The sequence below is a fragment of the Nothobranchius furzeri genome, chromosome 6 (genome assembly GCF_043380555.1).
Source record: "Nothobranchius furzeri strain GRZ-AD chromosome 6, NfurGRZ-RIMD1, whole genome shotgun sequence".
NCBI lineage: Eukaryota > Metazoa > Chordata > Actinopteri > Cyprinodontiformes > Nothobranchiidae > Nothobranchius > Nothobranchius furzeri.
In genome coordinates, this window is record NC_091746.1 from 50,239,332 (window position 1) to 50,262,789 (window position 23,458).

At 40.1% G+C, this 23,458-nt stretch overlaps 2 protein-coding genes across 3 annotated transcripts in view; one reads left to right on the forward strand and one right to left on the reverse strand.

Moving 5' to 3' along the window:
- The window catches only part of morn5 (MORN repeat containing 5), a 32,664-nt gene extending 21,572 nt beyond the window's left edge, over window positions 1-11,092 (reverse strand). Inside the window, exons 1-5 of one of the 2 annotated variants that reach the window (XM_070552294.1) lie at window positions 10,825-11,092; window positions 10,527-10,674; window positions 7,876-7,987; window positions 7,020-7,142; window positions 2,895-3,854 (exon numbers count right to left, since the gene is read on the reverse strand). In XM_070552294.1, the coding sequence (XP_070408395.1) occupies window positions 3,727-3,854; window positions 7,020-7,142; window positions 7,876-7,987; window positions 10,527-10,674; window positions 10,825-10,871 (558 nt within the window). In that variant the 5' untranslated portion in view covers window positions 10,872-11,092 and the 3' untranslated portion in view covers window positions 2,895-3,726. Of the gene's footprint in view, window positions 1-2,894; window positions 3,855-7,019; window positions 7,143-7,875; window positions 7,988-10,526; window positions 10,675-10,824 lie in introns of those variants that run through there. The other variant, XM_070552295.1, reaches the window with a different exon arrangement.
- Window positions 11,093-11,137: 45 nt separating this feature from the next.
- ndufa8 (NADH:ubiquinone oxidoreductase subunit A8) lies at window positions 11,138-17,868 on the forward strand. The gene is made up of 4 exons (XM_070552296.1): window positions 11,138-11,337; window positions 12,892-13,055; window positions 15,382-15,547; window positions 17,438-17,868. Exons 1-4 carry the CDS (start codon window positions 11,290-11,292, stop codon window positions 17,573-17,575), a joined length of 516 nt encoding a protein of 171 aa, XP_070408397.1. The 5' UTR covers window positions 11,138-11,289; the 3' UTR covers window positions 17,576-17,868.
- Window positions 17,869-23,458: the final 5,590 nt, after the last annotated feature.

Consider the following 23,458-nt stretch of genomic DNA (forward strand, 5'->3'; position numbering starts at 1 on the left):
CATGTTGGGAACTTTACAAGCCACTGAGAAACATCACTGGCGCGATTTTGTAAAACCACTTACTCACTCGTACAATTGTACAAAAAATGACGTGACGGGATACTCTCCCTACGAGCTAATGTTCGGCAGGCAGCCTCGGTTGCCTATAGATATTGCCTTTGGGTTACCGCATTTGAACAAGCCCTCTATAACTCATTCTCAGTATGTTAAAGAACTGAAGAGTCATCTGGAACAGAGTTATGACATTGTCATAAAAAACTCTCAAAAAACAGCGAGGAAGAACAAAGAACGGTTCGACAGAAACATTCGTGAGTCCACACTAGGTGTGGGAGATCGTGTTTTAGTCCGAAATCTTCGCTTAAGAGAAAAGCATAAATTAGCAGACAAATGGGAGCAAACAGTGTATATAGTTCTCAAACAGATGGAAAACTTGCCAGTATACACTGTAAAACCAGAGAACGGAGAAGGACCCAACAGAACACTCCACAGAGATCTTTTACTGCCTTGTGGTTTTCTCTCTTCATTAGAAAATGAAACAGAACGCGTTACGAAACCTAGCAGACCCAATACAAGACAGAGTTCAGCCTTAGAACCTGACCCAGATGAGCCACTTGACGAAGAGGTAGATGAGTTTTATTACTCTGATCTTCCACAAGTGCTAAACCGACCATCCTATCAAATAGCGGTCACCTTGCCAAATAGGGAACTCATAGCAGATTCAGGACCGGTAAATAATATTCAACAACAAAACACACTATCCTTACACACAGGGGATCGCAAGGAACCAACCTTAGCTGGTAATGAAAATGCTGAATTGTCCTTACTTGACAAAGGCATCAACACCGAAACATTCTTACCTGACAGAATGAGTGAAACTGCGACATTCTTACCTGAAAGAGTGAAAGGAGCAGCAACATACTTACCTGAAAAAACGAAAAAAAACGAAGTATACTTACCTGACGTAGAAACGGGGGATGAAACTAACACAAACCTACCTCAATTGGATGGTGTCCTAAAGTCGCAGCAACGTGATGTAAGTTTTGAACCCATCATACACGATCAGACACATACATCTGAAAAGACCAAAGTCTTAGAGAATAGCTCATCAGCTCTGTCGGAAACAGAGAGCTCACTTCGTCCTGTCTCAGTTGAGAATCAAACCGAAACGGATGAGCATGATACTGTGCAACCAGAGATGTATGTCAGGAGATCTGAACGAAGTAGTCAGCCTCCTCAAAGACTAACTTACTCTCAATTGGGCAATCCACTAGTGACCGTAGTTAGGTCCCTTTTCCAAGGACTTAATAAAGCTTTTATTGACTCTCTTACTCAAGAAGTTGTGTACCCCGTAGAAACAATGCACAGGGACGTGCATGATATTTAATGGGGGAGGATGTAACCCAGAAGCTAGAACCTTAATGAGGTATTAACTAATTGGCTTACTAATATGATCCATCCTCAATTTAGATAAAATATAAAATATAAATTAAGGAAATTAACAATACTAATTAATAGATATCTAATTAACTAATAGATAATTTCATAATGAATTATTGGAAGGGTGAATAACTAAAATAACGAGTTTAATATTAAACATCGGTTAAAACAAGAATCTTGAACATCACTAACAGAAACAGAAGAGGAAAGCTGTATACTATTGGTCCAGGTGGGAATCTGAAATTTCATTGGCTGAGAGAAATAAGTCCCGCCTCCGCGAAATAAAACCGTGCGACGCAGCTGAGCGAGAGAGACAAACGGCTGTGCAGCACGCAGATACAGAAAGCAAAGACTGAGCGGTTAGAGAGAGAGAGAGAGAGAAAAAAAAACAACGGTCGAGGCCGTGAAGAACCCTGATTTGGGTGCCGCATAGATAGAGGGAGAGGCGGACTTGACTCCTTCTAATAAGAGCTAGGAACTTGGAACCAACGCGGTGAGTAAAGAAAAAAGAAGAGAAAAAGCTAACGATGCAACTTAAAAAAAAAAGGAAACTTAAATAGCTTATCAAATTAATTCCATTCTTATAGATTTGTGTGGAGACGACAGAGTGAACCAATCCTCTGTAGGAGGGAACCGTTGGAGCGCGTTGGTGAGTGAATGAGATTAAATTCAGTAAATTATTAAATTCAAAAAGCTAATTACAGCAACCGAGGTGACAGCAGTGGGCTGCTAGACGTTAGATCCCAGGAGTTAACATCTCAAACTACCAGTTAACGGTGGTAGGGCATATAGGAGTTAACGGCTCAAACCGCCAGTTAACGGCGGTAGGGCATATGGGATTCCCAGGAGTTAACGGCTCAAACCGCCAGTTAACGGTGGTACGGCCTAGATGTACAAAGTCCTCAGGGGCGTTATAGCTAACGCCATAGAATTAGCAATGCGTCCCTTAACCAAACATTTAATAATAAAAAAAAATAGATAAATAAAAATAAATAAAAGCTAACTGATTAGGGAGGAATTATTTTACAAAGGTGGACCAAAGGACCAGAATTTATATTTTGTTGAATTTTGTTATAGAACATTTTATTTATTTATTTATTTATTTATTTATTTATTTATTGTGTTACAGATATACAAGGTGTCACAATGCTGTATAGAAACACAACTAAATGTATCCTTGTTGTCATGAATGTATTTCTTGTTGAATAGTGTAGAGTAATAGAATCTAACTGAGCCTATTGAGCTGAACAATTGTTGTCATATGTAATTATATTTCCAGAGCTACTGAGAATTATTTTAATAGACAATCAAATTGATGTTATGTTAGTTGAACTGTGAACCCAAACATGATTGGCTATGCCAATAGAGTGAAGCATTTGTTTAAGTCTGTAAGACTTTATGCTGTGATGTGACGAGAAGGGTCGATGCCAACTCGCTAACAGTCCTGTTGTTTACAGGCTGGGTTTTTTTTTTTTCCTTGGGTTTGATCCCGACTCCTATGATCACTCACTTGGAACGAGAACTGGATTTCTTCCTGACGAGGGAGATGGCGAGCCTTAACCACTGAACGAACCAGGACATCTCAAGTAACTGAAGAGCAGACTGCTCTCTTCAGTGAACAATCTCAACGGTGTGGTAGGAAAAAATCGCACCACCGGACTCTGACTTTCACCCCAAGCGTGGGGATTTGACTTGACGCCGGCTGACTTGTGACTCATATGATCAAATCTCATACCGACCATTTTACTATTGTCGATTGTTTTCATCTGTTTTTGTGTGTTATCTTTATGTGTTATATTTCCCATTATTATTAAAATTTAGTATATAAACCGTTTCATGCTATACCCGTGACTCCAGTCATTCTTAAACAACCTCCAATTCTCCCCGAACCTAATTATTGGCCCATTTGTTTATTTTTTCTTTTAATTATCTTATTGTATCCTGTAATCCGGTTACAGCAACTTGCACTTTAACTTCCAAGGCACTTAGAATCATCAGTAATTTAACCTTAAATCACTCAAAACATTTCAAAGGATCATGAAACAACACAAAGGATTAATCACGAATAATATCTTTTAGTTTAACCACGTGGCCAAGCAGAAAACATTTAAAGATACCAAACAATGATCAATAAGCAGTTTATTTATTCAAAATGACCCGGCGGACGTGTTTTGGGAGCGAAAGAGGAAGACACGAAGCTACTTTTAAGCAATAGCGCGGTTTTATTGCTTATTCTGGACTATAGAGGAAACGGGAGAAGAAAAGGAGAGAGAGAAATGAGTTTTCTGATCACCAGAACAGTGAAGCGTCCCTCACTGTTTTGATTTGACGGTTCTCCGTGTTTCTCCGCAGTTTGGCGTCATCCGTCGGTTTGATGCCTTCTCCGTTGTTTACCTCCACGAGTGTTTCTCCACGGGCTGGACACAAAGAGAACGAAGTTTCTTTTGTGCTGAGTTTGACAACTTACAGCGTCTCTGAGAGCTGGATGGAGCTCCGCTCGTTCCCAGTCAGGTCCTGATGGAGTTCGAGTGGCTTTGTAGCGGTTTCGTGGCTCAACTTGGGCACTTAGAGCTTCCGCGTGCTCAAGTTGTCGGAGCGTTCGACAAGCGTGTCCTTACCGCCAGGTATCCTGGGCAAAAGAACGAGGTTTCTTTGTCTCTGCTGAAGATTTATGGTCTTAGTTCGCGGGAAAAGCTCCACGGCCTCCCGCACATGCGCAGAACGTGTTTCTGGTATTAGGCGGTGACATCATCCCAATGCTTCCGTGTGCAAAGCATCATGGGAAATGAAGTTTATTGGCGCTGATGTGGTTATTTGCTTTTCAGAGCAATTTAAGCACAGTCATTTTGGAGAAAATCACTGCATAGTAATTTCCTCATGAGGTCAGACCCTCAACAATCTTAAAGGTATGAGAATGTAATTTCTGTTTCAAGAAATGAGACAAACCAATGGAGAAAAACTGTAATACAAACCTGAGAACCACTTATTTTTTAAGAGGCATGAACAAATGTTTTGAGCTAGCTTGTTTTGCAGATCTGCCAGTGTATCTTTTATACAAATCCTAAAACTCTGTGGACACTATAGCATCATTGTTACTAGAACAGTTGTCGCTGATTATGATTATTTCGGAAACAATTCATTGAGACACCAAACAAATAGGTTTGACACACACCAATCCATCACTGAAAGGATCTTCACTGGACAAACGTTAGTGAACATAATTTCAAATAAAACAATATTCACTTCTGACTTTAATCATTCTAAAGTATCTCAACACAACAGGCCTCAGTGCCTGGATGTGATTAACGCACAGATAGAGACAATCTGGTCAAATGTTATTTGAAGGAAAATGCAGGAAGACGAATTTCTTTTTTATAAGCACACTAAGATCTGGCCACAAGGTGGGGCAGTTGGTAACAACAAATGGTAAAATGTTAAGGCCTGTATTTGATGAAGGGCCCTCAAGAGTCCTAGAACCCTCCCTCCGAAGGCGCTTTACAACACATTCACAATGTAGCCACAGCTGCCCTGGGGTGCGCTGACAAGGGCGTGGCTGCAGAGCACTGGCACCACCAGTCCTTCTAACCACCATCAGCAGGCAATGTAAGTTAAGTGTCTTGCCCAAGGACACTGGTGTTTGTACCTATCAGACACAACAGCATCATTCTCTGCTGGGAACTGGGATTGATCCCCCATTGCATTTTCTTTAACTTGTCAGTTTCTGCGTCCCCACCTCCTGCTCGCTGTCTGGTTAGTTCTCGTTTTCTTAATGAGAGCACAGCGAGCAATTTTTCTGCTGCTTTTGATCCACCCTGTTCTTCTGATAACGACCCAGATTCCTTAATTTCTCAGTTTAACGAGCACTGCCTCTCCATTCTGGATAATATATGTCCTGTCAGAACCAGATCAGTTCCTGCAGTGAACCCTACTCCCTGTTTTAATGACAGCACCAATGGAGCGCCAATGCAGAAAAATTTTCTCCAAACACACCCACATCACCCCGCCTCTCCTCCTGCTTCATTGGCTGCCAGTCAACTTCAGAGTTCATTTCAAGATCCTGGTTCTGGTCTATGGGGCCTTACATGGACAAGCACCATCTTACATTGGTGATCTTCTTAGTCCCTACACCCCCAGCAGGTCCCTGAGGTCCAGTGATCAAAGCCTACTGGTTGTGCAGCACCAGGCTAAAGACCAAAGGTGACAGATCATTTGCTGCTGTGACCCCCAGACTCTGGAACTCTCTCCCCCTGAGCCTGAGATCAGAGGACTCAGTGGTCTCCTTTAAAAAGCAGCTGAAGACTCACCTGTTCAAGCTGGCTTTTGTGTGACCATCATCACCCTCTCCTTGTTCTGCTCTCCCCACCTATTCCACCTTCCTCAGGATCCACTGATTTCCCTCTTATCTATTCACTCTCTCTCTTTCTTTACATTTTTTAATCACAATTGTCTATTTTTTGCTCATTTGAAATATATATTTTTAACCATTTTATAAATTCTTTTTTTATTTTTACATTTTTTGTTTTTGTGAAGCGCCTCGTGATTTTTATCTTGAGAGGCGCTATAGAAAAAATATTTTCTTCTTCTTCTTCTTCTTCTACAACCTTCCAATTGCTGGACAACCTGCTCTATCCATCTGAGCTACTTCTGCCCCCAGAAGAAGGCTGCATTGCAGCTTTTCTGTGGAGTTTGCATGCTCTCTAGGCATGCGTGGGTTTTCTCCAGGTATCAAAAACAGGCATGTTTAGACTGAATAGGGACACTAAATTGTCACTAAGTGTGAGTGAGTGTGGGACTGGTTGTCTGTCTCTTGGTGTGGTCCTGTGATGGCCTGGTCACCTGTGCCCCCAGCTTCCTGCTTAGTGACTGCTGGAGTGACTTGCAGAAGGATGCAGGTAAGAAGATGAATCAATGAATAAATAGAACCTGCCTTTGAAGATCTGACTTTACAGAATACAAAATGTGTGCATATTAAAGCTGTGGTTCGTAGCGTGACATCATCATGGAGAGGGGAGGGAGGTTTTCAATTTTTAACTGCTATCCACCTTATTCCTGGGCCGCCAATGTAGGAACGATTATGCGAGCAACATCCAGTGAGATACCAGAAGTATTGCACAGCCATCGACTTGCATGGTGAGATTTTGTTTCTGGTAGCAGTTTATTTGAACATTTCTAGCAGATTTTAAAATGATTTGCCCTACTGTACTAAAAATGCTACTGTATGTGGAAGGCAGTGGAGAAACCTGTGACCTTAGCTGTTATTTTAGTTGATCTATGGCTAACTTCCTGTTACTTCAAGCGTCACCTTATAATGCATGCTGGGAATTGGGTCACATCCTGTTGACTGACAGCTCCCTCTTTTAGACACATTACTCTATTGGTCAATGCGCTAGGCTCATGTAATGATTCATTTTGCTGTGGAGGGCAGGGTAGGGACAATTGGCTAGTTTATGTCATCAAACAAGGTCAGATAGGGAAATGTAGGCATTTTAATGTTAATTTAAAACTTTCAAATGATGCACCTCAGCTTTAAGTGGATGAAGCTGCATCATCTTCAGTTTAATTAAACTGCAGTTCTGACTCACCCGCATTCCTAAGGAATTCACCAGAGTAGGAAGTGATGACTCTGGTGTCGGGGTCGCAAAAACCATCGACACAGTCGTAACATCCATCAGGAATGGGTCGTAGGTCAGTCATCCGAGGGTCACCTGAATAAACAGAAGGGGTGGGCGTTAAAATCTCAGGTCAACTGTGTCTACATTTATTAATTTAGACTTTTATTTTGCCTATCAAAAGTTATTCAAATGAAAGGTGGTATAATGAATGTAAGCATTCTTGTAAAAAAATGAATTAACATAATGAAAATTTAAAGTGATGTTTTATCAAATTAAGAAAAAGCCATCATGGGCAAGAAGAAGAAAGACCCTGAAGAAGACAGAAATAATTATGGACATACAACTAGTCAAATCGACTGACTGAGATCTGGAAATACTTGGATCAGTCACAGAAATACAAAAAACGAGAATCATGCAAAGGAAAGTAAACTCTAAACGACTAACAGATGTGCAGACGAAAGAAGAGAAAAAGCTTAATTCAGATTATTTGATGTAAAAGGTCAGGATTCGCAACATGCACAGGTGCAATAAAGAGGGCTGCATTCCAATTAGAGAAAGTTCTTTTGTTTGCATTTTTAACACAACAAGCAGCAAGCACGCACAGCTGCATCAGTGCATCCATCTCCCTTACAATACTTAGACAAGAGTTTTTCCTTATTTCATATTTTTTGAACAATTAAAATGTTACAGTACGTTTACTTTTAAAGGTACAGTTACAAGTTTTTGTGTGAGTTCAACATTTCAGTGCTTTTCAAGTTAAGTGATGTTTGCGTTTGCATGTTGGATCAAAAAAGTCCTGTATTCTGTGCAAATAAAGGATTTTCACCTGACACCGTGAGTCCATTACACCTCTCGCTGTAGAAACGCCTGTCATAACCATCACAGTAGTCCCAAGTCCTGTCCCGATACTGAAGACCATCAGCAAATGTCAATGACCCCTTGAGAAAAAACAACAAACTGACAGTTATTAATACTTACTAGTTCACAAAGAAAATTAATTATTTAGTCATACTTTTGAATATACATAATTTATTTTTTGTTCTAGGGAAAATGATAAAAATCAGAGTGACTACATTTTCTAAAAGAGTACTTTTCTAATAGAAACTAGATCTACAACATGTTTTTGTATGCGAGGTCTGAAGGTTATCCTGCACACGTCAGACCTGGCTTCTGAAGGGATAAGTTGCTGCTGAGGTTTTCCAGTGTCAGTTGTCGGTGCACGCTTTAAGCACAAAGAATGTATATTTCCCTCTATTGTCTCTCAGAGATGGATTTCTCCAACCCTCTGTAGACCAAAGCCATATTCACAGTAATGCAGAGCAGAGGAAAGCTTTTTTTTAGTGATTAGACATTCGTACTCTACATTGTTATAAAAACGCACACTTACTGTAAATGAAATTATAAATAAAGAGAGTAGGAAAAGCTTTTATTTTGAAAGTGGTAACATATTTTATGAATATTCTGCTGCGTGCTAGATTCATCCTAACCCTGGAAATAGCCTGTTTGTTGTTGTTTTGTTTTGGGTGTTGACTGAAGTCAGTTCCTTCATTCTCATTTGCTTGTCTAATGTTGGATCAAACAGCTAACAGGTCCAGGAGGGACATTGAAGAGATCCCTCTCCTGAGTGACTCTCTCCAGCTTTTTCCTACAGAAAAGTCTTGAGCTGCCTCCCAGTGAAGAAATGGGAGAAAACCCTCAAAGGAACGGAACCAGGAGGCATCCTAATCAGATGAAAGACCCACCTCATGACACCTGCAGATGCTGAGTCAGACTACCCTATGAGTTTCAGCTGCTTGTATCTGAGATCTCTTTAGTTACTTAATTGAAAAAGCTAACAAAACTACACCATCTGCAAAAGGCACAGATAAGACCCTGAGGGTCCAGAACTAGAGACCCTCCACCCCACCACTACATCTTGAGATTTTACAAACAGTAACAATACTACAAACAATATCAAGACAAGAGACAGTTCAGATTAAAAGTGCCATCTGATCATCTTTATATCAGTATGAGAGTAATGAAGACATAAAGACAGAATGTAAAATGTAGACCGTGTGCTTCAGGGCCCTCAGACACCTACAGACCCACTGTAAACACAGTAAATACACATGAAAATGTTTCACAGTTGGAAAGTAAAAATATTCTTTCAGTCTGCATCAAATTACATTTGATACACATGATTTTGTTTCTATGTAACAATATTGCAGGCTGCTGCATCCGTGTTAGGAGGTTACTATGGGATTTCTGTGTGGTGTTAGTATGGAATGGATTTACTACGTAATACAGGCCAAAGCAATGTGAAACACACAACTGTGGATGTTGATGCAGGCAAGCTGGCATGAATTTAGGACACACAGACAGACAGACAGACAGACAGACAGACAGACAGACAGACAGACAGACAGACAGATAGATAGATAGATAGATAGATAGATAGATAGATAGATAGATAGATAGATAGATAGATAGATAGATAGATAGATAGATAGATAGATAGATAGATAGATAGATAGATAGATAGATATAGATAGATAGATAGATAGATAGATAGATGATAGATAGATAGATAGATAGATAGATAGATAGATAGATAGATAGATAGATAGATAGATAGATAGATAGATAGATAGATAGATAGATAGATAGATAGATAGATAGATAGATAGATAGATAGATAGATAGATAGATAGATAGATTGATAGATAGATGATAGACAGATAGCTAGATAGCTAGATAGCTAGATAGATGACAGATAGATAGATAGATAGATAGCTAGATAGATAGATAGATAGATAGATAGATAGATAGATAGATAGATAGATAGATAGATAGATAGATAGATAGATAGATAGATAGATAGATAGATAGATAGATAGATAGATAGATAGATAGATAGATAGATAGATAGATAGATAGATAGATGATAGATAGATAGATAGATAGATAGATAGATAGATAGATAGATAGATGATAGATAGATAGATAGATAGATAGATAGATAGATAGATAGATAGATAGATAGATAGATAGATAGATAGATAGATAGATAGATAGATCGATAGATAGATAGATAGATAGATAGATAGATAGATAGATAGATAGATAGATAGATAGATAGATAGATAGATAGATAGATAGCTAGATAGCTAGATAGATGACAGATAGATAGATAGATAGATAGATGATAGATAGATAGATAGATAGATAGATAGATAGATAGATAGATAGATAGATAGATAGATAGATAGATGATAGATAGATAGATAGATAGATAGATAGATAGATAGATAGATAGATAGATAGATAGATAGATAGATAGATAGATAGATAGATAGATGATAGATAGATAGATAGATAGATAGATAGATAGATAGATAGATAGATAGATAGATAGATAGATAGATAGATAGATAGATAGATAGATAGATAGATAGATAGATAGATAGATAGATAGATAGATAGATAGATAGATCTCACCTTTATAGCTAAGCCGTTTTCCCAGGTGGCTTCATATTTACTTCCATTTGGAAAAAACAGCACTCCCTTGCCATGAAACATCCCATCTTTCATCCCTCCCACATATTTAGTGTCAGTGGGAAACGTGTACTCGCCTTCTCCATCCATCCTGAGAGAGTGAAGATATATATGCTGCTTTGCCTGTGCTATTTGTTCTTCATTTTTATCCTGAACTGTCTTAATCAAACTTTTCTTTAGTAAAACCCAACTTCAGGGCACGAATAGTGATGATAATATAGTAAAAGTAAATAGTACATACCTGCCATTTTGTGTGCTTCCTTTGTAACTGCTTCCAGTGATATCCATTGGCTAATAAATGAAATAAAAAATATTTTTTATTAAAGATGTTTAGAAGGTCTAGCACAACTCAAGAACGATGCAAGATAACGAGAGGTTCAGCATTCTGTTACCATGACAACGCGATAAATGATCAATAAAAAGTAGGAATAAAAATCTGTTGCCTTTTACCAAATAAGAGTCTTTTCTTATATAAAACTATTTTCAACAACACAGCATTGAAAAACAAATAGTACGACTTTTTTCGAAAACGGGTTTGATTTCGTCATCAGAACGCGCGCCTCCTGATAGCAACAAGTCGAAGCTAACTGACCTTCTCCGCGGCCTGTTCAATCCTCGTTGCTCGGTAGGCGAGGAGGACATTGATTGTTTTTCCGCTAACGGTATTTAGTATTTTTCAATGGTTTAGGCGTACAAGAACATAGTCATGCCAGCGCCGGAAATTCCCACACTGCAGGAGCTGAAGGTGGATGAGGTGAGCAGCGGTTATTGTTTAGCTATTAGAGGATATGTTTGTTAGCTAATTAGCAAGCTAACCGGCTAGCAGCAAACGCTTGTAGCAGGGACAAACAGTTTGAAAGTACGACAGTGGGGCCGAACATCGGTCATTTCTGTCGGTAAAACACAATATCCCCGATGTAGTGAACGGGAGTGTGAATTATGTTCGGTCGAGTGACGTTAACGTAGACTTTGTCCGTGCAGTGTCTATGCTAAGTATACTTCGAGTTTTATGCTAGTGAGGATATAAATGCTTATGGCAACCACCCTCACTTATTTGACTGGTTGATATTGTCAGTGGTGTCCTTTTGGATTGTCCTTGAAACGTGTATGATGCATCTTAGCAGCCCTCCTCTCAAAACCCAGATCTATATAAATAAAGCTGCCATGCCTTATCTAGCCTACATTAATGTATTATGTGTATCAGCATTTGCAGTAGTTAGTCCTTTTTCACCTTCAGTAATGTCCAATTTATCATCTGAAGGTACACGTCTGGGAACAAATACTATTTTATTTGTAACGAAAATAAAGCCCATTTGCAGACATGTAATGCCAGTGGAAATAATGCAAAATATTTCACAATACTATCACTCCTAAGTGTTAAAAAGTAACTGATGAATGCACTTTGTAAATGAAGTTTATTTTTTTTTAATAATTTCTGTGAAGCACTTTGGCCGGTTTTATACTGTTGTAAGAGGCTATACAAATAAAGCTACCTTGCCTTTTTGAGTAATTGACTGTATTATACATGAGGTTACATATGGAAATTAATCAATTTCATAACAACTCAAAAGTAACATTCTTTGTTAGTTGAATAATTCAAACGAAAAGTACAAAAACAGTGTTTTGTAAAATAAGCAAATGGGAAGAGTAAACTTTCAAACTAAAAGAAAAAAATTCAATTGTGATCTCCCAACTGTGTTTGTGTGTTCATTGCTTTTTACTTAATAAGAACAACAAGAATGTTCAGGGTTCTAACTGGTGCTTGAAATCTGAAATCCATGCAGTATTTTCAAAGGAATTTTTAACCAGAGTTACTTGTAGTGAAATGATTTTTACTTTTATGGGACAAGGGAATGGAATAATTGTTTTGGGCCTATATGTTCTGTTCATAAATGTGTAAGTCATCACCAATAAAAGATCCTGGAAAAGTGCTTGAATTTGGAAAAGGTGTAAACATAAAAAATTCTGTGTGTACAAAACTGTACATAAAACAAGGTTTTCAGTCTTTAGTAACTACATTATGTATGCCATTATAGAAATGACCAGTTGACACTGATTTTACTGGCTAGTTAACTATGTATGGCTATCAAAATATTAATGTACAGTTGAGCCGAGCCCACAGAAATTTAGACGTCCACCTGATTTGCAAATTAACTTTATTTTGCATGAACATTTTTTGTGATATTGATATTCACATTATCATGCAACAACTAGATTTTTTAATATAATGTGTAGTCCTATCAGTGATGTGTTATTCAGTCGGTGCACTCATTTGTTTACATTTATTTTTTTGTCTTTCTTTGTCCAGGTAAGTGTTTCATCCGCGGTGCTGAAGGCTGCTGCCCACCATTATGGCTCCCAGTGTGACAAACCCAACAAGGAGTTCATGCTCTGTCGCTGGGAGGAGAAGGACCCAAGGAAGTGTCTAGAGGAAGGGAGGAAGGTCAATGAGTGTGCAGTCAACTTCTTTAGGTATTCATTTATTTGTTTTTTGTGTTTTTGATATTGACTTTTTCAAATAGTATCAGTCTTTAATTAGATAATTTTCAATATTTCTGGAGTTTTAACATGCTGCTTAATGTAGAGAGGGCATAGCCTGGCAGTTTTTTATGTCATGACTCATTTTATTGAATAGAATAATGAATCAGTGGACTTTCTTCTCTTTTCTAAACTTTGTCTTAAATGAATAGTTTCACGTCAGAAAATGCTGTGCCCAGTTGGTCGAATGGGATAATGACATTTTCAGAAGGCAGCAGGCAGTATGGCTGAACTCAGGAGCTGTTAGAGTACAGGCCTAAAGAAACTCTAGTCAGAGGGGAATTATGGTCAAAGGTTTTTATATTTCTTACTCCGGTGATGGACATGTGGGAAGTAACTGTGGCCTGAAATTGTGAGTTCTGCTCTTGGACAGTTGTTAAATGTACTTGGTAGATTTCAAAAGTTTCATGTTCATGTTTTCATGTCAGAGGGTTGTTAAAATAATGACAATGTACTAGCCAAGTACTATGACACTTATAATCTAAAACTAGTGCTGCAAGAGTATCAAAGGAAAATAAACAACTCTGGTACAATCAAAGCAGGAAATTCTTTATAAGTAGACTCTAGTCCAAACTGAAAGTAGATGTTTATCTTTGCTGATTGTAAATTTCTGTACCTTGTTTAGCCTGGATAGCTCAAGGCATCATGAGTGTAAAACATTTACAAAGTTTGCACACAGTCAGTAAAACAATTAAATAAGTAAGTTTAATTTTCATAATTGACAAAACTCTAAAAACAGTGACGGACTTTTTGCATTTTGTTGATACGTTTATGCATATATGATCTTGGTTTCACTAAAAACAACGTACCCACTGGAAATTTGGGTCTAACCTTTTTTTATGTCTGGGTTTTTTGGGAAGTATCTGATTATCTAGGCCAGCGGTCCTCAATAGGCGGCCCGCGGGCCCCCTCTTTGTGGTCTCCGAACCCCGTACGCAGTAGAAGTCAGGGCTGTTTAATAGTGAAAATAAGAGCTCTTCCACACCCACAATGCAGGGTCTCCCTCAGCGCTTTATAAGCCAGGCTTTGCTTGCCCACCCGCCAGGCTAAGCGTGAGCGGTTCTGGTGCTGTGTGGGCCGCAGCCGCTCGCAGCGCTACTTCTCTCAAGTTCAGTAAATCACACAGCCACTCTACCTCCAGCATCTGTCAATATGGCTCTTTTTAATGTTTGCTCTCTGCTGAACAAAACTTTTATTATAAATGACCTGATTTTAGATTTTAATCTTCAGTGTTTATTTTTAACTGAAACATGGCTGAGTTCAGATGCCCCTGTTGTTCTCACAGAGGCCTCCCCACCTGATTTTAATTTAAAATTTTCAACAAGGAATGGTAAAAGGGGAGGCGGGAACGGGGGGACGGGAACGGGTGCAGGAAGGACACTGATTAAAAAACATGTTTATATTATGAATATATTAAAACGTACCAGCTTTGCTCTTATTTCAAGTTGTTTACTCCCTCAATATGCAGCTGTATTGAGCAATGGAACAAGCAGGCGAAGCCTCGACTGGCAGGGTCACTTTTCCCTGCATAACACCTGTAGCTCCAACGCGCAGCTCAAGTGCTTCAGGAAAACTAGAATATCTGACCTTTTGCAGGTTGTTGGCAGTTTGTCGTTGCTTTCTCTGTCGGCTGACTCTGACTTCACTGTGAACTGGGACTGTTAGAGGCAAACTGGAGACCGGTGGTTTGCTTTGTTTACGTCTGATGGAAAAGGCCGATGGCGAAAGTAGTCTGTGTCAAGGCAGTTAATTACGGAGCTCTATCTTTTCCAGCGTGTTTATTGCCCAGTATGGACACATTACAAGTGTCTGTTGCTCTGCCTTTACTGTTCGGTTTAAAATGCCACCAAGCTTAAGACATTTAGCTCTCCTGTGGAGGCACGTTAGCTCTGCGTTAGCCTGTTTGCTAACAGCTGCACCTTGGTGTCCGAGTCCCTGCCTGCCATAAATTGAGTGACGTTAAGGTGTTGTATTGAACAATAAATAATATTGATGTAGAGGAACCTATTGAAATTAAAACTAAGCCATTTTTGTTCTATTTGAAAATCTCAGGATGAATTAAAAAAGTCATGTTTGTTGTTTTAAAACGTTAAAACCAATTTATTTCTCCCAATCCCGATCCTTTCAAAATCATGTGATCAACCTTGGTTTCCAATCACGTGATCGTATCGGAGCATCCCTAGTGACCCTAGCATCCCTATTTAGTAACACATTTAGCTCTGATTGAGAGGTATTTCTATTTCTTCACTCTGTTTTCCAGACAAATCAAGGGAAACTGTGCCGAGCCTTTCACAGAATACTGGACCTGTCTGGATTACAGCAAATTGTTAGAACTACGCCACTGCCGCAAACAGCAGCATGCTTTTGACAACTGTGTCCTTGATAAACTGGGCTGGAAGAGACCTGACCTGGGAGAGCTGTCTAAGGTAAGACTCGTTAAGTTGTTCACAATGTGAGCATTTTGGCTGATTGCCTCCATTCTTGCTGTGCAGAAGGCTCTGATTGCACCTGTGCTATGCCCTCAACAAAATTTCAGTCTGGTTTTATGGTGTTTAAAAGACAAACATCAGAATCTGTTAGTGACTAATCACCTTTCTGCACATGTCACTATGAGACTGAAATACTGTTAAAGCAATCATCATAAGTGCTGGGCAGTTTAAAGAACCCTGTTCTGAAAGTTGATCACCTTGAAAGAGCTCCGTCTTACTTATGAAACAAAAAATGAAAGGTTTTTTAAGTGATCATTATACACTTGATTATTTTTGTTGTTACGTTTTCACACTTGTTCCTAAATTATTTAAGTAATCAATTGTACTCACCAGTCGCCCTTTCCCTAATGCTGAAAACTATTTTCAAGGTTTCTGTCTGAAACAGAAGAGAAAGAAGCAGTATTCCAGTCTGCTGTTGGATTGATGGAACAAGTATCAGGATTTGAGCACTTGCATAAAATATCTAGGGCATCATTTATAAAACTTTGTGTAGAATTCATGCTATAACACTACTTAAGCTCAGCAAAAAAAAAAAAAAAAAAGAAAAAGAAAAGAAAAATACATTAAGTAATTTGCTGACCTGTAAAAGACTGCTTAGCCTAGATGTCTAGACGGGCAGTAGCCAAAGCAAAAAGATTTTGCTCAGCATGTCGGTCTAGCCATGTTCCATAGGAACCTCAACAGACGCAAATAGTCTTGTGCCTTGCCAATCAGTCTGTTGGTTTAGTGGGCAGGATGATGCGACAGAACAAAACAACAAATATGGCGACGTATAGGCAGGCGACTAAGGGGCTCGACACACGGGAGGCGACAAACGACCGCGATCATCGAAATTCGTCGCTGTCGCTTTTATTACCTGACACACGGGAGGCGACCCGCGGCAGCGGCCAGCAGCAAAGCCGTCTACGCGTTCCGTTCCATGGCGAAATCGAAAGTTCCGTTAATTTGTTTGGCTGTGTCAGGCTGGAGGGAATTAAGGTTATTTAAGCGGTTCAGAGTTAATAAAGTGGTAGATATGATGTTTCACAAGGTGCTGCTAGAGTTATGTGAAATCTTACTTCTGATTTTACTATAAAACATAATAATAATCAACTTCTCCTCCATGTTTGTACGGAGCATCCTGTCCGCTCATTGGTCAGTGAATGAAACCTCCGTTGATTGGTCCTTGCCGGAGCGACAGCGATGAAAAGTTGAAAATATTTCAACTTTGTGGGATCGCTTCTCTGTGTTGCCTGTGCACGACATGTGCACGAGCGCAAAATTTCACACACGTTTTTCACGTTTCTCTTAGTAGGAGGGAGACCCGCGATTATCGCTTTGTCGCGCATGTCTCATTGAAAATGAATGGAGGAGAGGCGATGTCGCCTCCCGTGTGTCGAGCCCATAAGCTGTTCCCTGGTTTTGGTTCAGTTTGCTATGTGGCTTCATTTCCATGTTCTGCCAGGCTAAGCACTTTGGTGTGTGCACTACCAAGATCAAAATGCTCCCATGCTGTGTACTTTCTTGACTGCTTCTTTGAGTAAATTAATTTTGAACCATGTGACGAGCTCACCTCGCCATCTCTGTGAGTAAACATATTTTGATAATGGTGCTCTCACATCCTCTCGTGACACCAGAATATATTACACACAAGTGCGGTAGATAGACACGATCTGCAAACATAGTATACCCGGTTATGTCATAATGGAATTTAATCGGTTAACTATGTACATACTATTTTCTGTTGTCATCTAAAATGACCTTTATATAAATGTTAAAATGGTGATGGTTAGGCGTTTTATAAGTGCTGACAAGTATGATTGACAGCTGTTTTTGTTTACATTACAGGTGACCAAAGTGTCAACCTCACGTGCCATCCCAGAGAACCCCTACCATTCTAGACCTCGTCCTGAGCCCAATCCAGTCATCGAGGGCAAACTGGAGCCTGCCAAACATGGCAGCAGGCACTTTTTCTGGAACTGGTGAGGCAGCTCCAAGGAGAAAGAAACCACAGTCCCTCCAAAGTCATGATTCCTGTCCCAAATCCACCACACTATGTTTTAGTGTTGATATGAAGGGTTTAAATCTGAAGTGAGAGTGCTTTTATCACTTTATCCTTTGGTTTGATTTGGACAGGACTCGTGACTCTTAACAGCTGTACCTCCAACTTTATCAAAGTGTTTGATAAAGGAAAGTATATGGATGGCCACTTCTGTAAATGTAACAAGTCAACAAAAACACACGCTTTAATTCTTGTCAAATAAAGGTTTAAATTATAATGTTGTGTTTTTTTTTTTTTGCTTTTTTCTTCTTCAGTGTGACTCAGTCATCACATAAACAGATCAACATTCATACTTTCTCTAACCTTTGAAGTATCAGGTATTTAAAGCTGCATTTGCACGTCTGTGTTTTGTCAGTCGGTTATGTCAGAATGATGCAGGTTGGAGTCAAAGGTCAAGGCTTGGGGTCAGTACCTGCAGCCAGCAAGAGCCGCTTCTGCTTCCTCCCTTTCTCTCTACTCACTTCCTGCCTCTGACCTAGCCTGGAAGAAGACTAGAGGGGCGGTGTGCAGAGATTCACACAGAAGTGTGTTATTGCTGCCGGCACGCGTGCACAAGCGCGTTTTCATGACCTTGGATCTAAGGAGACGTGAGGCCAAGTTAAAGACTCACTGGCCTGTGGAACATGAAGGCCTGTGCCAACACACACAAACTCACACACCACAGAGAGTCTGTTCAACATCACAGGAGATCTGCGCCATAATGGATGTTTGGCCATGTTTGTGTCATCCCACATGTCAGTATAAAATCTGTACTAGTAGCGGTAGCTATATTTAATTCTAGCCATGAGGTGAGGGAGATCTGTAACTTCTACCATGTGACCAGTTTGTGATGTAACAGTTCCTACTCAGCAGCAGAGAGGCTGCCTTTGGAGCAAGAGTCCCATGATTTGAATTATGTTTTATTCAGCGGAGATCTTGGCTCAGACAGAAGTTCTAACAGCTATCTGTTGACAGTGACTTTGATTTCCTTCAGAATAAATTTAAACATGCTGGCTCTGTTTTTGCTTAGTCTAGATGGAGTGCTGATAAAACACCAGTGCTGCTCATTCAAGTTTTCTTTTATCATGTATATGGCAGGTTCAGCTGTCACAAAAGCCTTCATAAAACCTCTTAGAAGTCTTTTTTTTTTTTTTAATTAGAGTAGGGAGTGGGTGCACGTCTCCGTGCTTCTGCAGGATGTCACTGACGGTAGTTTCTGAAATCCCCTCACGAGGTGTGGTCAGAATTTGCAACTTGCTCAGGAAATGTCTGACAGACCCTCTTCTGACCTGGACAGGGGGACAAAGAGAGGAGGTGTGGACAGATGGAAATACTAAGGAGAAGGGGCTACATTAGCCTGGAGGTGGCATGTAAGAAAGTAGGGAAGGAAAGGGGGGGAAGCATTTAAGGAGAAAGGTGTTGGTTTAATGGAACCATTAGAGGGACAAGTGAAAGTTGAGATCCAGAAAAGGCAGAGGAACGCGTTGAGCTGGGCGGGGCTGAGGTAGCTCGGTGGCTGGCAGTGAGGCCCCGGGGCTCGTGGCAGACCTGGCTCCATGCGACTTGCAGGAACCAAAGGGTCATCAGGGTTTGACACAGCACCACCACAGGAAACGGGCTCTGGCACAGGAAAGAAATACAATACAGAGCAAAATGTTAAATGACTCTTAACAACCCGGCCTGTTTAACACACAACCTAATATTCCTGTTGTTTAGTGTCAGCTGTGACAGGATTCATGTCTGAAGTGGTGCTGAGCACTGGCAGCAAGAATTTTCTTTACCAGAGCAAAATGAAGAGATAAATTATTTATCAGCCGCTTGTTCTAATTAACTAGACAATAAAGATGTATGTGTTACGTTTTCAATCTGTCTCTAATAAATCTGCACCACCACCATGAAACGATCATAGACATCCGCTGCATCAGGGCCATTAAAATCCTCGACATGTGGGCACATTTCACTGGACAAACTCTGAAAACGTAGGTGCGTTTGATTTGTTTATGTAGGCGATCCCACTTAGCCGGCTCTGATCTTTAGACAGCACACGTCGTCAAGTGTTACTTTGATGTGTCCCATCATTCGCCTCATGTTGCACATGTTGACTTTGAACCTCCATGCAGGTTGCAGCACAGAAAACACCACTAGGTCTATGGCCAGCAGCACTCATGGGGATTACTAATCTGAGAGCTTCAAAAGATTACCCTTCTTTGGAAACACTCACAAGCATGTGCACACTGTCAGAGATTTCCTTTGTGTTTTGTAACGGGAGCTGCAGAGATCTGCATTGAGACGGTTCGTCTTAGCAGGAAAGCTTATTGGGTCTTGTTCATTTCAGGCTTTTAAAAATATATATGAACTGTTTGTTTTCAAGAGTGAAATGATTGTACAAAATACAACTTAAGTTAATTTTCAAAAACATGAACTACAGGCTCAAACATTCAATTCAATTCAAAAATACTTTATAATCCCAGAGGGAAATTGATTGCTGTAGTAGCTCAGTATAATAATAATAATCAAGTCATCAAAGAGTTATTGTATATTACAATGGCTGTTGGCAGGAAGGATCTCCAGTAGCGGTCAGTGTTGCAGCCAAACTGAAGAAGCCTCTGACTGAAGACACTCTTCCGTTGTCGGACTGTCTTGTGAAGAGAATGCTCAGGGTTAACCATAATTTTCTTGATTCTCTGGAGAATCCTTCTTTGCATTATCTCCTCCAGCGGTTCCGAAACTGCCGAAACTCTGGCTGAGTCCTTGAAAGGGCTTGGAGTTCCTCCATCTTGTTGGCCAGTAATCTCACATTGCCCATTATGATCGATGGAAGAGATGGTTTGAATTTCCTCTTTCTCTGTCTCCGTTTTGCTCCCGCTCTGCACCCACGCTTCTTGCGTTTTAGCTCATTTGGGATTTGTGGCTTCAGTTGAGGTATTATTTCATCCTTTCCAATGTTAATCAGCTGCTCCCGATTGTAAACCAGCTTGTTGCCATGGTTACATATCATAACAAATGCTCAAAAAGTGAAAAAGCTAAAAAAATAACAGTAAAAATCCTCCAAGCTTCACAGCACCAGAAATAGAAAAGTAAACTGTCCAAAAAAATGCAGTTTTTCTTGAGAAACTAGAAGAAAAAAGTCAGAGAAAAGGCAAAACTTACATATAGTCAACAGAGCTACTCCAACATGCAGCCACCCAGAGCAGCGCAGTTCCGGAAATGAAACATACACCACATTGCAGCCCAACCAAACACTTGTGCCACATTTGTGGCCTTCTGGTGTCTTTCTGGCTGGTATTTCAACAGTGTTATGCAGAAATCGTTGAGATAGCCGCAGACTTGTAGCCTATCCTAGTATGTTCACTGGGGGGTGTCGAGGTGAGGGCATTGTGGATAGGGGTGTGGGAGAGGTCTTCCCCGGATGGTGATATCGGCTGGGCCTGGGGGATTGGGTCCTGACTTGTATGCCGCTGGCAAGAGGGTGGGAGCATACGGCAGTGCTTGGCCCTGGCACGGGGACCTCAGATGGACCTTGGTTCCTTCTGGATTGGCAAGAACACTTCTGTTCCATCACAGGGAAGGGGGAGGACCCAACTTTACCTGGGTATCTATGTCTTATGTGGTCTGGAAGTTGATTAAATGCAGGAGATGGGAGTAGATGCACTGCTGGGCTGGATTCAGACTCATCTTTGAAGCACAGTCCACAAATGTTCAACATGGCTGAGGTCACGGCTTTGGGACGACCAATCCAGGAGCTTAATGTTCGCCTGCTTTATAAAGTCAGAAACCAGTGTTGGATGTAACATGCTGGAGTCATGTATTTCACTAAAATGACCGGACGCTAACTTTCTTTAACATACAGATCGTGTCAACCTGACACCAGGAGGAGTCGATTATAAATATCTCTTAACTTGACCATTATCCTTATCACAAGACACCAAGACGCCTCAGAGGACACTAGACTCTTTATCTAATCCCTTTTAAGAAAGTTGTATTTTTTGGCTCAGAAAATGACCTTCTAACGTTACAAGTTTACAATCAATTTCTACAGTGGCCAAAATGTTTTTAAATCTAAACTGTTTCAATAATGTGAATGCTCTACAGCAGGGCTATCCAGCACGTTTTAGTTTTAACCCGCTTCAACACACCTGACTTCAATCAGCAGGTGATTAACAGGCTTCTGCAGAGCCTGATGAGCTGCTGCACAGGTGACTCAACCACTGAATGTAGTGTGTTGGACCAGAGAAACCACTAAATTGTGCTGGATACCGGCCCTCGAGGCCCGAACTTGAATAGCCCTGCTCTACAGTGATGAATAATGAGTTAACAAATGTTCATTCCTATAATGATTTATTCCAGATCTTAAATTACACCTGATTAGTCTATACGTTGAATTGAATAATGATTTGTTTATCAGGATATTCACACATTAATAATATTATTATGAATCTTTGACATTTTTACCTCACATTAAAGGAGATAACCTCTGTAAGTGTTTGAGACAGGAGTGGTGTCTGAGGTCTCTGATAACGCCCACTTTAACTTGTCCAATTCCGATTTGTCCAAATTGATATACAATAGTTAATAAAAGAGAGTTCACTTCCCCAACTCTTCAGTTCTGCCATCTGCTCGGCCCGGCCAAGCAGAGCAATTAAGCATTGAACCATCCTACTTTTACCTCAAGGTCAAACCTTTTTTGCCAAACTTTAAAAACTTCATCTGACCGCCAGCATTCACCCTGAGGGTATCCCAGACCAGAGGTTTTGTATTTAGGGTGGAACTACGTGCCTCAAATACCACAGAAGTAATTTCCATCGGCAGCCTGTCTGTACCGACCTCTTTGGCTCCTGAATCACCAGGAGCCTTACACAAGGGTTTGTAGAGTCTGCACACTGGCGTGGGATAGTTTTATTAACTGATAGTTTGTTAAACCTTACAGTCAGACTTATTTTACAAACAAGACATCACAATTTTGTAAGACACTTCTTTAGGTTTTACTATAAGATCTAAGCTTACATTCCATCATCTCATTCATTGTCTGCTGTCTTGTCCAACCATCATTCATCATAATTTGTTCTGTGTCGTCATTAGTAGTAGAAATATAGTATTAAATAGATTTTTATAAACTATTTTTACCTCTGTCTCAAATTATTATGAAGGTGTGATTCCCCTTAACTACCAAGAAGAACTGGGTTAATCTTAAATCAAATAGCAAAAAATCAATACTATTGATAACTCATATTTATATGGAATATCACATCTTATTAATCATTGATTGAAAGTAACCACTCACATTATGTTACATGGTGTACAAGTGTAAATCCCTGTTGAGTTGAAACATCCACACACGGCACTGAGCCAGGATCCTCTGGAGGTTTCAATCAATCAATCAAACTTTATTTCAGACAAGGGATATGTCCATAACAAGAATAAAAACTAAAAATAAAAATAAAATACAAACACATTCTAATTAAAAACCGTATAGGCAGTTGCTCCAATGTTTAAAAAGGACTGAGGAGTACCTCGTGTCACTGTAAGATAAAGATGACAGAGCTCTAACAACCGCGTTAGCTGACAAACTCAGTCGGCAGATGAATTTGTACATGAAGAGCCTCAGAAGCGCATGAAAAGTAGGGATGTTACTCGTAACAAACATGTGACTTGCCGAAGTCCATCTAGGGAGCTTCATGAGGATTCTAAAAGCATCCTGAAAAGCCACTTGAAGCTTCTTCATTACTACCTTACTATAGTTGCACCACAAGTGGGCTGTATAGAGAGGAGTACAAAAGGAACGAAAGAGGGACACTTTAACAGGATCTGAGCACATGCCAAAGTTACGT